This window comes from Populus euphratica, unplaced genomic scaffold (assembly GCF_000495115.2).
Source record: "Populus euphratica unplaced genomic scaffold, PopEup_1.0 scaffold2.1, whole genome shotgun sequence".
Taxonomy (NCBI): Eukaryota; Viridiplantae; Streptophyta; class Magnoliopsida; order Malpighiales; family Salicaceae; genus Populus; species Populus euphratica.
In genome coordinates this window covers 6,872,332-6,887,290 of record NW_011499846.1, presented here as the reverse complement: position 1 = coordinate 6,887,290, position 14,959 = coordinate 6,872,332, and the positions used below count along the sequence as shown (strand labels likewise).

Here is a 14,959-nt window from a genome sequence, read left to right as displayed (position 1 = left end):
CCTTTTCTTCCTTTTTTTTTTTTTTAAAAAAAAAACACGAATGCGTGCGCTCGACAATTCCAAAACCATTACGCAGCGATTGTTTTTTCACTGCACGTGACGCTCGTAGAATCAATAATCAGGCCGTGTTCAAGTTCCTATACCTGTTGCTTTAGTTGATAAAGAGGCCTGATAATAGTTTTGCTTACCACCCTGGTCTTCATGGGTAATCGCTGCTTTTGGTGAGAATTCATTTGGTTATATTTTTTAAATCCTTCTTTCCAATAGAGTAGCCCTTTTCGCTTTTTTTTTTTAAATAATTTTTTTTCTTAATTAATTATATATATATATATATATATAATTTTTTCTTAATTAATTATATATATATATTTTAATGTTTCTGAAAAACCAAAGCTTTAGCCGCCGCCATCCCTCCCGCTCAAAAAAAAAAAAAAACCAACCTTTCATCTCTCACGGGCCTGCCCTTCATCTTCTAGTAAAGAGAGTTTTTAAGCCCCGAAGTTTTATTTAATTAATACTAAAATAATTTAAGGTATTAATAAGAGTTCTTTTATTTAACTCATCGGAGTTAAAAATCTCTTGGGCTTCGCCAGCGATCGACTTAGGTCTGAGTGAAACCACATCAGTCGGGGTCAGAAGCTAACAATTTCCGGTCCTCCATGCTGATATGCCTGTTTAAAGCTCAACTCCGCGTGACTGCTGTCATTATCCGTTTGAGCTGATGCTACAAAAAGTTCGGTTCCCAAATCCCTATCATCTGTGCTTAACTCCACTTCTGATCATTGCGTAACAAAAAAAACATTTCATTGCTACTGTTACTAATGATAAACCTAATATGGATGGAGTGATTACAAAGTCATACAGAAGGCCTAAAACAAAGAATAACTCTCCAGCCACTCAACCTCATTCAACAACCGCAGAGAAATCACTCGTCTGCTCATACCTACAGGATACTTGAACACTTGACCAAAATCCTCAATGATCATCCCGCATCTAGCACTATTTGTACGCGTACTGGGAGAGGAAATCAGTTACCTCAGAAGCAGCCTCATAAACCCCTTCTACACATCGGCCCAATGCGACACCAGATACATAATCTCCCCCAAGAAACAGCCCCTGCAACCCTTTTCCCTTGAGAGCATCTCTTGCAGCATCTAGGATATCAAAATGACCAATCAAGAACTGGGGGATTGCTTGTGGCCACACTCTCACCCCTAATACAAGTGGATCTGTCGCATTAGGATTTATAAGAATCTTTCTCAAATCACGATCGACTGCTTCTACAAGTTCGCTCTCTGTCTGCAAAGAAAAATAAAGTGACGATAAGAAAACTAACCAGAGAGGAAGTGATTATCTGTCACTTTGTCAAAGAAAAAGAGGGAAAAATAGACATTATGCAGCACCTCATTGATATATAATTGGCTTACACATAAAACATGTATCAACTAGTATAGGCAAAGAAAAATCTTTACACAAGTCAAAGCATGACAGCACATATGACTACCACAATTAAACAGGGGAACCAGATACAAAATTCACACTGAAGTTGCTTCTTGAAATTGAAACCTATCTGAGAAAGTTGGATGAGGTGTTTAATACCCCATTGGCTACTAGGCTGGTTCTGAGGAAGAAATGGATTGCAAGCTATTATGGTATGGCACAGTTTTCTCAAAAATTGGTGCTTGTGGAACCCAGGAATTCCAAAAAATTTGAAAGTCAATCCTCTCTAATCATCTGTTATGGGATAGAAATGTTCTACAAGCATTTATGTGGTGTTCCACTTCCAGGGATTTGTTGGGACCTCTCTTTCTGATAAAAAAAAAATATTAATAAAATAAAAATTGGAGAGCCCTCCTGTTTCAACGTCTCATTTTGTCATTTTCCTTTTATTTCCTGCTTGGGAGGAAGACTCGTCCTGCATCCTGTGAACATGAGCTCTGATCTACTTTACTTGAACACATTTTCTTTCGTTAAAAAAATGAAACCAACAAATGGACATGGGAATTCAGCATTGCAGCAGGCATCTATCAGGAGCCAACTAAACATTCTTATAGAAAACCAAGCTAAAACTTCTTCAGGCACACGAATAATTTATTACCAACCCCACCAACATTATTGCCGTTAGATTTGTGTCCCAGACCATTGACGACAGAAATCTGATGTTTTTTTGACTTTCTTACCTTAGACACAATTCCAGGGTTGGTAGCTCCTCCAATGTAGTTCAAGAGCAAAATCATTCCAGCAGGAGCTCCATTAGGAAAAAGAGATGAGCTATATACGGTTCCTGCAGAACCCACACACAAAAAAAGAAAAAAAGCATTGACTTTTTGGTAAAACAGTGGAGTATTTTGTTCTTATTTTCAAATTTGGATGCTGAACTCCAGGAGCAAGACAAAGTTTAAGATCGAGAAACAGCAATGGCAAATGAGTTGATTCACACTAAAACATATTTACCCAAAGTTTCCACCCCTTGGCTTCGTGGATGCAGCTGACCAAACCCCTTGAGTTCAGCATCTGTTAAGCGTTCTGGTCTAATTGCTTCTTTTGGGTATCAAATGAACACTGCCGCAACTGGTGGGTTTTATAATTTTGATAGTGCATCTGCAGCTGTAGTCTGTAAACAAGAGTGCATATGGAAAAGATTAGCCAAGTATTTTGGAAATTTCTACTTCAAACAAAAATATAAAGTAACAGCAAATAAAGCCTCATTAGTAAGTAAAAAACCAACCAGACAACAATTATTTTGGTGCGCCTTTTCATTGGGATTTTGGTTAGGTACCGCCGAGAATGTTTTCTAGAAATTACTAAGAAATTTACTCAGATTTGAATTAGGCATCATAGAGCAGATTATATGCTACTTTACAACAATAAACTTCTAACAATATAAAACATTTAGGCTGAAATAAGATGATTCAAAATTCCAAAAATGAATCTTGTGGGGAGATATGCTAGTAGAAACCCTTACTAGGAATAACATTGTTGCAAGAGCATAACAGGTCATTAGCATCTATTAATAATTTTAGAACACATGTTTTAAAGAAAGTCAGATTCATTGATGATGCAACCCATGTTCAATACAGATTAAAACGAGCTTAGAAATCTGTATAATCCAACCCAGTTAGTTTGTTCGCTTCAAGAAGAGGTTGCAACTTTCACTAATTATACGAGGTAAATGGAATCAAACACTAAAAACAAGAAATGAGCTTGGCCACAATCCACTTGTGAAAAATCAGTAATAAAAAGCAGTAAAGGGGACCAATTTGAAATAGGTTTTAAGTCTTTAAGAATGTAACATACAGAAAGGGGATGCAGTAGAGTGCTTGCAATGTGGGATGGAACAGTGAAGACCACGCTTTTGCTCAGTAGAGAAACTAATCCTTCTGGTGTTTCATATGTCAAACTATACCCTCCATTCTCTAATTTAATGATGCTTGAAAGCTTCCAAGATAATTTTACATTGCTACCCAACCTGCCAAAATCAACACACAGCTAGTTAGGACCTGAAAATCTTCAAAAAGCAAAATAAATAAATGAAAGAAGGAAAAAGAAAAACACTTCCAAACAATAACACAAGGGCATCAAGTGAATCAAATAATGGTTAAGGAACTTTGGTCGTTGTGAAGAACGATAAGCATCATTCAAACACGCATCTGCTTTTCAGAAAAAAGGATTTAGTAGTGGGGTGCACCTTGTTGCTATTGCATCAGGTAACATAGCAAGTCCTTTTCTCAAAGACCAACAGTTTGGCCCTTTGGTGTTGGAAGACGCCTGCAAAGTTACTAGGAGTTCAAGAAACCGAGGATAAACTAACAGATACAAGATAATAAAATAATGCTTCAGTCCAAGTATATCTTATTACGGGTCTCGAGGTGGCTTGGGGTTTTTACTTCTCTCCTGGATTGTTTTGAAAGTCCCACCAAAGATACTACCGCCAGTTTGCTCCAGGCTCCAAACTTTTCCAAATGCCGCTTTCATGCTTAGTTTGGAAGGATCACCCGCATAAACACCTGTGTACTGCAAAAGTTTTAGGTAAACCTAGAAACCACTCTCCATCTGATACAAAACAAAATGTAGCATAGATGATCTTTGCAAAAATGCAGATTAGAGGAATTCATAGTATAACGGTTCTAGTTCATCTATTAAGTGACAAAATACTGGCTGGAAGTTGCCAACACGTATAGTCATTGGTGCTAGATGGATGACCCCATAGTATTTCACGCGATATTTACGAGAATGAACAAATAGATTGTCTTACATGGTCTAATAGGAATAAAGACACTGCCATCAGAGATTTTACAAAATCGAGTTTAACTAATTAGACAAAATGTTAGATTGTCATTTTTCATTGTCATTTGTGATAGAAGTGGACAGATACAAGAAATACATGATGACAACAAAATAAAAGAAAAGGCTATTGCAAAACTTAGTAATAACAGGCATACAAAATGCTGCATATGTTTAACGTCAACTACATTATACGTTGAAGCAAAGTGCCCGGTTTGAGCATGGTATTGTTATAAAGAACAGTAACGCTCACTACAGTACAAGCTATAACAAATTGGTTAACAACATAAGCTGCGAATTATCACCTGAACAAAAAGGCTCTATCAATCGCTCGAGAACCTCATCGCCAAGGTTACGCCGCACAAACTCTTCAACTGATTCCTCGTGTCCCTGTCACCTTTGTCAAAGTCTAAAATTACGAGAAGATTCATTGACAAGAAAACATAAATATGCAACATAGCACTAGCGTTTGATATTCTTATCAAGTGCATATAATAGCAATTACTTAAAATTAAAAAGAGAACAAACTGGTGGCGGAGACCGAAGTCCAAGAGCACCAAAGCCAGCTCTGAGTTTGCCACCAATACTCATCAAATCAAAAAACGGCAAGTCAGTCGGCTTGCCTGGTACTGGTCTTAATTTCCCATTCCACAATACAAAACGCGGCGCATTTGGATCCCCTAATACCAAATCCTCCCTCAATCCACTATCCACCTGCTCACAAATTCAACCAAATCACTAATAAATGAACTCTTGAAATTCAAATTATAGAAAACATTAAATTATAGAAAGATATCATCTGCAACTGGATTAAAATAAAATAAAAACTGAGGTTAATTGAAGTACGTACCACCGTGGTGACCATAGGATCGGAAGGCTGGAAACTGTTGGGGCCATCTTCCCAGAGATAACCATCTCTTTCAAGGGTGGTGATGTTGCCACCAACGCGATCTCTGGCTTCGGTGACAATCACATTGGGAGCAACATCCCAGTGCTTGGTTGCAAGAGCCTATGCGATACAGAGGCCACTAATTCCTCCTCCAACAATGACACAATCCGCTGTGGCAGAATGTCCGGCACTGGATTGGGCTTCGCCGTTGAGCTTGAAGATGTAGTTGAATCTTTGGCTAGGGAGCAACGGAGTTTAAAGGGTCTGTGAGTGGTGAATTTTGAGTAAGAGGAAGGAATGAGGGAGGGTATTGATGAACGGAGGAGAGAGGTCAGTGAAGGTAGAAGTCATGGCGGGTTCACTCTCTGTTTGACAAGCAAAGGAACCGCCGCCTTGCTGGCGTTTTTTCACCTGTTTCAAAAATATTTTAAAAAAATTGAAAAAAAAATTAATTAATATATTTTTATTATTTTAAAATTATTAAAAAATTGAAAAAAACTTTAATTAATATATTTTTATTATTTTTAAATTATTTTAATGTATTAATTTTAAAAATAATTTTTAAACAATGAAAAAATATTTTTAATATTTTTTTTTAAAATAAAAAATAACCATAATTATTCTTCCTAATACTCTGTTTCAACTCACTATATATAATGATGAGTTTATTAATTTCTTGATTCTTACTACTTAGCTATATTGCACTATTATCTTTAAAAAATTATCATGTAAAACCGCAAGATACAGACAACTCATATAAGTTTTAAAAAATATTATTATATTTCTCCTCACGGGACATCATTAACAAACATAAATAAACATGTTTTCCTATAACTCTTTTTATATAATACTATCACCTTAAATTATATTTTTTATATTTTTTATTTATATTATTTTTAATTTCAATTTTATTCATTAATATTAAATTTATTATTAATGGGGTTACATAACTTTTATTGATTTAAAGTTATTTCAGATTTATAGTGAAAATCACAAATTTAATAAATTGACTCAAGTTTTTTTTATTTATAATTATTATTATTTTTTAATTTTATCATTTAAATGGGTTGACCTTAGTCAATCCAAGTTATTTTTTTATATCCTTTTTTCAATTGATTTTTTTTATTCCATCTTTTAACACTTAGTTGATTGAATACTGGGCTTTATAATTTGTTGCGATCTACTTTTTATTGGGTTATTCTAGTCTTATAATCCGGATCACAGGTTTAACAGGTTAATTCATGTCATTTCTTTTGATCTTTTTTTTTAATTAATTTATTTTTAAGTTTTATCTTTTAGCATTGGGTTCATTAAAAAATGAATTTTATAATTCTTTTTTATTTATTTTATCATAATCCGGATCACAAGTTTGACAGGTTAATTCATGTCATTTCTTTTAATCTTTTTTTTAATTAATTTATTTTTAAGTTTCATCTTTTAACATTGGGTTCGTTAAAAAATAAATTTTATAATTCTTTTTTATTTATTTTAATAGAATTTTCATAATCTAATGACTTAATATATAGATTCACATGTTTATTTAGGGTGATCCTAATCAATCCAATAAGTGGTTGTCTTAATGTTTACATAAAAAAATCATATTAAAATTTCTAATTAAATTATATTTTTATCAGTTATTCAGGTTATTTTTAGATTCATCAAAAAGATTGAGTTACATCAGATTAATTTCCACATTGTTTTTTTTTTTCTATTAGCAATGCTAATACATTTTTTTATGTTGAAAAACAAATAATTTGATTTGCATCATAGAATAAGTCAATTATCTAGTTCATTAGAATAATATTTTTATTTTTTTTGCATCATTTAACATCATATTTATTGAAGATTGGACTTCATAAATTTTTTTCAATTTACTTTGTTACGAGATTATCTTAATCTTATAATTTGGGCTATAAGTTTAATGAGTTGTTTCGATTTTTTTTCCTTTTCCTCGTAGTCTTTTTTCTCTAATTTATCACTCGCAATCGAGTTAATTAAAAATTAGATTTTGTGATTTGTTTTGGTTTGCTTTTTATAAAGTTATTCTCATATTATGACTCAAATCATAAGTTTTATTGGTTAACCCAAGTTGGCTCGAGTTTGTTTTTATGTTTTTTTTTTCATTGAATCTTTTTTTTAATTCAATACCTGAACACTAGATTGATTAAAAATTAGGTTTTATAATTTATTTTTTATTGAGTTATCCTAATTTGGAATATTGACTTTAGTTATTTTTTTATTTGATTTTTTAAATTTTATTATGCTTGTTTATTTTTTTAATTTTATCATTCAAAAAAATAAAAAAATTACAAAACACAATTCCTAAAGTAGCTTAGTATTGAAAGATGAACTGGAAAAAAAAAAAACAAATTGTTGAAAGGTAATTGAGTCATAAGATCGAGATATTCTCATATAAAATAAATAAAAAATTTACAACCAACTCTATATTGAAAGATGAAATGAAAAATAAATCAAGTAAAAAAAGAAAAAAATAATTTGAGTTGGCCTATGTTAATTTATTAAATTTACCACGAAAACAATGAAATCAAGATAAATTAATAGAAAAAATTAAAAAAATTTATGATGTATCATTCCTAACAAATCAAATATTACAAGTTGAAATAAAAAAACTAAATATATAGATCCACCATTAAACTCATAATCAAGAATATAAGATCAGGATAAATTCATAAATTCACAAATAAAAAAAAATCATGAAATTTTACTTTTATCAAATCTAATATTGTAAATTAAAATTGAAAAAAAATTAAATATATGAGACACTATATAATTCAATAAAAAAATAAAAAAACATTACAAAGCAATATTTTTTAAATAATATAATATTCAATAAAAAAACAGAAAACATAAATAATATTTTATGAGTTTAGGTATAATGATTTGTTTTGATAAGAACACTATATAGGGGCTTTATTGTCTATTGACCATCATATGTGCGCGATACGCATCCCAAACAATCTAGAATGAGCAGGCCGTTTAAGATTCATCAAGACACCATTTCATTTCCCGCCTCATGCCAGCAACATAGTTATTTCGAAATCACCAAAATTTAGAATTTTCTCTCAAACCGTCTCTTCACTACATCTCCCTTCTCCGCGATTCCCTTGTTTTTAAAAAATAAAATAAAATTGAGCCCAGAGATCATCACCGCCAAATAATCTGTAAGCGACTCCTCTTATTACCCTAGTAAAATTTCAATTCAAAAGCTTAAATCCAGCTCTCCCGTCCTGCTCAATCTTTCCCAGTTTCTCTTTTAATTATATCAACTTGATGATCTGCTTTTACTGTACGGAGTTATAAATACACGATTAATTATATCTGTTTTCTTTTTTTCTCGAATTGCACTATCTTAGTCTGTTTACATTTAGTGATTAATTCTTACGAGGTTTCGTGCGCTTGAAATTGAATTATGTAATTTATTTCATTTTAAAGTGAATTTGAATAGTAGATTATTAGGGTTTAGTGATATTTGATCTTAAGTGCTCATTCCTCGAAACTTGTGTTGGTTTTAGATCTGCATGTATCAACAGTGAAGTGAATTTGTCACTTCGAAAATTTCCTGGACTGTTTTCTTTTCACTTTTGATTTTCACCCTCTTTTGTTGACGAGGAAACCGGAGCTTACAATCTTGTACGGAGTAATGTATTTATTTTTCAAATCAAATAAAATGCTGATCTGAGTGGAGGATTATGTGGATTTTGCATAAATTTTACTGCTCCAGTACTTATTTATTTTTTTGATTTTCACGGATTAAACTTAGCTTTATGGATTTTCTTTTCATGGTCCTGAATTTATTTCTCTGTTTGAATGATTTTCTTGTTATTTTGGCTGCAGATTTCTTGTGGTATACATTTCATACCTGCTTGGCTGAAGCAACATGATGGAGGTTGATACGGGACATAAATTACAAGATGTAAGTGCTGAATACGTGATTCTTAGGATATACTGCTAATGAAAGGGTTTCAACATGATTTCTGCTTATTAGCTAAAGCCTTTTGTCTATGTTTACAGTGCACTTTATTATTTGTTATCATAAAGTCTTATGAGATGAATATTTTAATTTTGCATTACTTGGCATATTCAGCTGCATGTCGTTGGTCATGGCTAGATTTCATTTGGATCTCTGTGGTGTGCACCTTGGTGAAATTTTATTAGGTCATGGATTTCCCTTGAATTATTTTTAACTCCATAAATGATATTCAGGGGAATGGAATTGTGATGTCAACCATTGCAACTTGATGAAGTCTCGTGAAAATTAGATATTTGACGCCTTATAAAAGCACATTTCAGGATCAAATGAGCGACTGTCGCAGTTTTGGCAGCAATTATCATCAATCTAGCCAATCTAGAAAGATTTCGATTGGAATTCTGATTGACTCATTGCCAAAGAAAAGATCCAGAGGCACGAAGGAAGATGAAGCTGCAGTGCCAGATATAGAAAGGGTAAATTCTAAGAAAGAAAGTTCAGTTGAAAGCAAAAAAAAGGGAAAAGGTGCCATTGATGCTACCACTAAAGGGAAACAAACTGAAGCTCCTAGGCGGGTCCCTTCCCCTTGGACTACTACAAGATCCTCTCACCAAAAATCACCAATTTCTGAGGGTGTTCTTCACGCTGTAGGAACTTCCAGCTTACCACGCTCTACTGGGAGGAGGAACGGGATTAGCACAGCAAAGAATGTGCCTGTAACACATCCAGTAGAGTTTTTTGCCGAACAAACATCAAATTCACATTCTGGTGATGGAAAGGAGAAGTTTGGTGGATTCACATACAAAAGGAAGGGAAGAGAGGATAGAAACTCACAGCCAGGAGAGGAATTTACATTTGCAACTGCACAAGAAGGCTCTACGGTGGATAAAGTGGCAACAGATGATAAAACGGAAGAGAGAACTGAAATTTTGAAAATGAAACTATGGGAGATATTGGGAAACGCTTCTTCACCAACAAATCAGCCATCTAATTCTCAGGTTCATCAGACTGGTGCCAATAATTTAAATCCGGAGCAAATTCTTAACCAAGCAGATGATGTGGTTGTCAAGCCTAGACAGAGCCCAGATACCATAGAAACTGATTCTGAAAGTCCCAATCATATTATGAAGAGACCAGTGACTCGTTCTTTGACCCGAAAGAGAGCTTCAACTGAACAGAAACCAGAGAAAAATAAAGTTGGTCCATCCTCCAGTTACAGACAAAAACTTCAAGAGAAGAATGTCTTCTCCTTTGAAGAAATATTGCCTGGAAAACAAAATGTTGCTGTCAATGGTGGCTCCTCAATGTCTACAATGAAGAAAGGCCAGATAAAGAGTTGCGGCATCGAACCATGTAAGACTCACCTCAGTGAAGACTACAATGCAGATAAGATTCAGGAAGGAATTCACAAGAGTGAAAGATCACTCCCTGCTGAGAAAACATCTTCTCTTAGCAATAAAAAGGGAAACATTCACTGTTCTCTTCAGAATAAGAGAGAGTGCCGTGAACCAAAGAATGGAAACAAAGAAAGAGATTCCAATCAATCTGCAAGGGAAGCATCGTTCTCTGCTGAGAAAACATTTTCACTTAGCAATAAAATGGGAAATTTTCATGGTTCTCCTAGGAACAAGAGAGAGCACCTCGAACTGAAGAATAGAAACCAAGAACGATATTCCCATCAATCTGGAAGGGAAGATTCCCACCAGTCCCCCTGGACAGACGTGACTGATCAACAGAAGGATTTTAACAGCCCAGCAGCACCTGAACATGGGGATCAACAAGAAAACTTTGACACTCCCTCCTCAAATAGTGCTGTCAACCCACATGATGATTTCCAGAGTCCAACATTCAAAATCAATTCCCCTACCTTAAGTTCCTTCCCAAGCTCAATGCCAAAATCTGATCAGATAAAGCAGGTTTTTGCCAGCCCTGAACAAGCAATGAGAAGCTTTACAGTCGGAAAAATCCATAGCTTCTGGACTCTCAGGAATTCAAATGCAGGTTGTTTTGCCTCAAATATTCAAACAGAATCACCTGTATCCTTAAGTATTTTGAGGACTTCAATACGGTAGCTTACTATCAGGTTACTGATGCCTAAGGTCAAGTTTTGTTTCATTTTGCCTTTGCATTTCCTTATCGGACTTCAGGATATTGCAGCAGAACTTATGGATTCCCCACCAAACAAAACATTACCTGTTAAGGGGAAAAGAGATGTGGAAGGTGGTCTCTCTGAATCATCTCTTGAATGTGGATACTCTGAGAGCTCCGAAGATGGTTCACCTCTTGTTAAGGGTAACGACTATTTTATTGCTCTTATATACTTGTCATAGAATGTTCACCAAGTACTGTCATTTTATGTTGTTCCCACACATTATTTTCATTATTTTTCCTTTTTTTATCACCCCCTTGATCATGATGGGCAGGTCGCAAGGAAGAAGAAAACTGCTCTACTGAAACTGCAACAGCTGAAAAATCAAAGTTCATGCTTCATCCAACTAAAAGGTTCTGCAACCACAAAGGTGAAAAAGTGAGAGTATTTAGTCCCAACCCGCTCTCCACAACAGGCACTGCCTATAACTTAGTAACACTTGCTGCGTCATGTCCGCAGAGTTACTGCCATCATCTGCCTTTTTAATTCGTTTTCTCTCTGTAAAATAAATTTCTTAGGCATTGTTGAAACTGAGTTGACTCCTGAGATTTCAGAACAAAACCAAGGGGATGAACTAGAAAGGTATTCCTTTCTATACTTAAGACAGAAATGAGAAATTTCTAGTTTGGATCCGAACTATTAAATACCGTTGCGTTATAATATTTGCTTGATTTTGGACTTAATCATGTTTCAGGGTCATCTTGCTATTTGTCATGGCTTTAGAAAACTTCCGAAAGAAAATGAAGTTGGAGACTAGAAAGAAATCCTCTGATATTTTGATGTCTGTCTCAGAGAAGATGCATCTACAGTTGCAGAATATTGAGTCACAAATCCAAACAGATCTGTACGTTTTTTGAAATGAATTGTTTTCTAATTGTGAAAGTCAGTTATTAGGTCTAATCTTGATAATATTTCAGGGGTAAGCTGTCAAGTGTTAGTAAATCAAAAAGAAAACGGCTGGAGTCTAGATTTGAAGGTAATGAATTTTATCGCTACCGAATGGCTCCATGAACTTTCTTGACTATCTACTGCTATTCTAGTTTATCAAAATGTCATTGCAGCCAAACATATCTTTCCCTTTTGATTGTTGAATATGATGGTGTATTTTTTTCTACGTGATGGTTGACCTAACACATTTTTGAACTGCCATTAGCCATCTATTCTGCAGTGTAAATACACATTTTATAATATCCAATAATCCTTTTCAATAGTATTCAAACCTTGCTTAGCACCACCCGTCTCTTCATTTCTGTATTAATGACTTTGTATAGTTTCTCATAAAATCTTTTGTATCTCAGTTCCCCTTATCACTGTATATGAATTGTTAGTTTATAAATATAGGTTTTGGCAACACATGCAGATCCATACCAGGCAAGCATGTTTCTTTAAATAAAGGTTCTAGCCAGTCTCACTGTGCCTTAACTTTTCAAGGGTCGTCAAGCTGTCATGTTGGATCAATTCCTTGTCTTAGATTTTTCTTCTTGCTGAAGCTTGAATAGCTGGTGTTCTAATTACAATTTTTTTTTTTCCTGTGCGCAGAACAACAAGAACAGCTAAATTTGATACACGATAAATTCAAACAAGATATTTACCAGCATCTCCAGGATTGTAAAATCACTCTTGAAGGACTAGAATTGCACCAGATTGACTTCAAAGGAACTGTGAAAAAGCAAAGTATGGCAGCATATGTTATCGCGAGTAAATTTATTAATAAATACGGTATTCTATGTGTTTGATTGCTTTCACACTATTCCTTGGTTTTTATTAATACTTTTAACTTCTGAGGTACATATACAAACATGTGAGTTTGGACGTCATGATGCTTGTACTGGGTCTGTGACAAGTTTCAAGTTGATCACCACTTTAATACTTTTTTAACTGACTTCTTTAACATTACATAAAAGTTTTTATTTGGTTACTTGTATATCCGACATAAATTCATTGTTGGCTTGCAAAGTTTTCATTTGGTGCAAATGATTTGGGGATAGGAACATCTCAGGGCAATTCTTTGATTGACGTGTTCGACCATCTAGGTAGTGGTATGTAAGTGGAAGATAAACGACAGTCATATGCACTATCTCTTTTGCGCTTTGGACCTCGACAGGAAAGTAAATAGGTGCCCACAATATCGATTTATCATTTTGAATTGATAAAGCTACTTTATCTGCAACGCTTTTATTTGTTGTGTGGGTATGACTTCAGTTTTGACACAACATGGAAGTATCTAAATGCCATTTAGCTTGATCCTAGTCTTTCTATGATACACTAATGGATCCCAGTCTGGTAACAACAGAAACAGAGTTGGATTGAGATGTATCAACTATCGTGTATGCAAACTCTGAAATACTCAGTTTTTTATTCATTGACTATGTCCATATATCGCAGAAGCATCACACCAGAAGCTTCTAATGCAAGCGGAAGAAGCAGTGAAGACACAGCTAGATGATGCACAAAGAATAATCACAGCTGTACACGAGGCAAGTCTGCTTCTATTTAAGGAAATATGATTGCCAGCATTTCCTACCATCTGGATTCTGGGTTTATTTTTCATGATAACTGTATTACATGCTCAGCGGCCTTTGCCCGTTAGATATGGCTGTTTTGTCGCATCTGCTGGTATGGCATTTAATTTTGAGGTGGTGGCAAGAGAATTCACATTCATGATCTGGATTCTGGGTTTATTTTTCATGATAACTGTATTACATATTCAGCGGCCTTTGCCCGTTAGATATGGCTGTTTTGTCGCATCTGCTGGTATGGCATTTAATTTTGAGGTGGTGGCAACAGAATTCACATTCCTGGGTGCGCTTGCCCGTCCAGCCCATCCAAAAGCTTATGAACTGGTGTTTGTCATGTACCATTAATCTATTAGTGCTTGAACCTTTAAGGTTCATAATTACGAGATTTCTCAAGTTTTGGCCTATTGAAGGTTATGCCTTTATGCATTTAGGGTTATGCCCGTTAAAAAGGCAAAAAAATAAAATAAAAAAAATACAGTTTGTTGTAGTCAATAATTGAAAGAAAGCTTATGAAGCTAATTTGAACATTTCCTGTCATTCATTCATTGCAGTCAGCAAGGGAAAAAATGCTCCAGTTGAAGTATGTTGTAGGCAAGGGCTTGAATGAGGGTGGTCTAAGTTGATGTTCATGATGGCTAAAGAGATGGGGACTTTGCACGGAGACCAGTGTTGGAAGAGGCTGAAGGGTTTTATGATAGAGTCTCTTAGAGGTTGAGCTCGTTACCTTTTCTCAGGTTACAAAATTGCACATCATTCTGTGGAATCTGTCATTCATTTCATAATTGCGCTGGGATCATGAGAAATAAACAACTTGTAGCGTGTAATTTCGAGTCACGTGTCCACGGTGTTGCAGTTGAGCTTTATAGTAAACAATAGTGAGATTATTCATTTAATAGCCAACAACAGATTAGATAGTTTGATGCCTTTCTTCCTTGAGCTGCCTTCTGATGAGTTAAAGCAGTCCATCATGGTAAAAGTATGTTTCACTGTTCCAGTATTTTCATTTCTGAGAAGATAGAGCATAGCAGTGCATGAGTACGAATCAAAGCGAGTCCTAGTTTACAGTCTATGTCAGTGCATGCATAGAACATGTTTCGCTAGAAATGAACTTGACAATGTTACTATAAGTT

At 34.7% G+C, this 14,959-nt stretch overlaps 1 protein-coding gene and 1 pseudogene across 3 annotated transcripts; one reads left to right on the top strand and one right to left on the bottom strand.

The window, feature by feature from the left end:
* Positions 1 to 734: 734 nt before the first annotated feature.
* Positions 735 to 5,995, bottom strand: LOC105138365 (protoporphyrinogen oxidase 1, chloroplastic-like; annotated as a pseudogene).
* A 2,212-nt stretch (positions 5,996 to 8,207) lies between these two features.
* Positions 8,208 to 14,753, top strand: LOC105136427 (cytospin-B-like). 3 transcript variants are annotated; one of them, XM_011041781.1, is made up of 11 exons: positions 8,208 to 8,355; positions 9,029 to 9,107; positions 9,485 to 11,197; positions 11,309 to 11,453; positions 11,585 to 11,680; positions 11,829 to 11,892; positions 12,005 to 12,154; positions 12,228 to 12,286; positions 12,850 to 12,984; positions 13,696 to 13,787; positions 14,381 to 14,753. In XM_011041781.1, exons 2-11 carry the CDS (start codon positions 9,072 to 9,074, stop codon positions 14,450 to 14,452), a joined length of 2,562 nt encoding a protein of 853 aa, XP_011040083.1. In that variant the 5' UTR covers positions 8,208 to 8,355; positions 9,029 to 9,071; the 3' UTR covers positions 14,453 to 14,753. The 3 variants fall into 3 exon arrangements, with proteins under 3 accessions (XP_011040083.1, XP_011040068.1, XP_011040075.1); XM_011041766.1 differs by having other exon boundaries at positions 11,585 to 11,725; XM_011041773.1 differs by lacking the exon at positions 9,029 to 9,107 and having other exon boundaries at positions 11,585 to 11,725.
* The last annotated feature ends 206 nt before the right edge of the window (positions 14,754 to 14,959 follow it).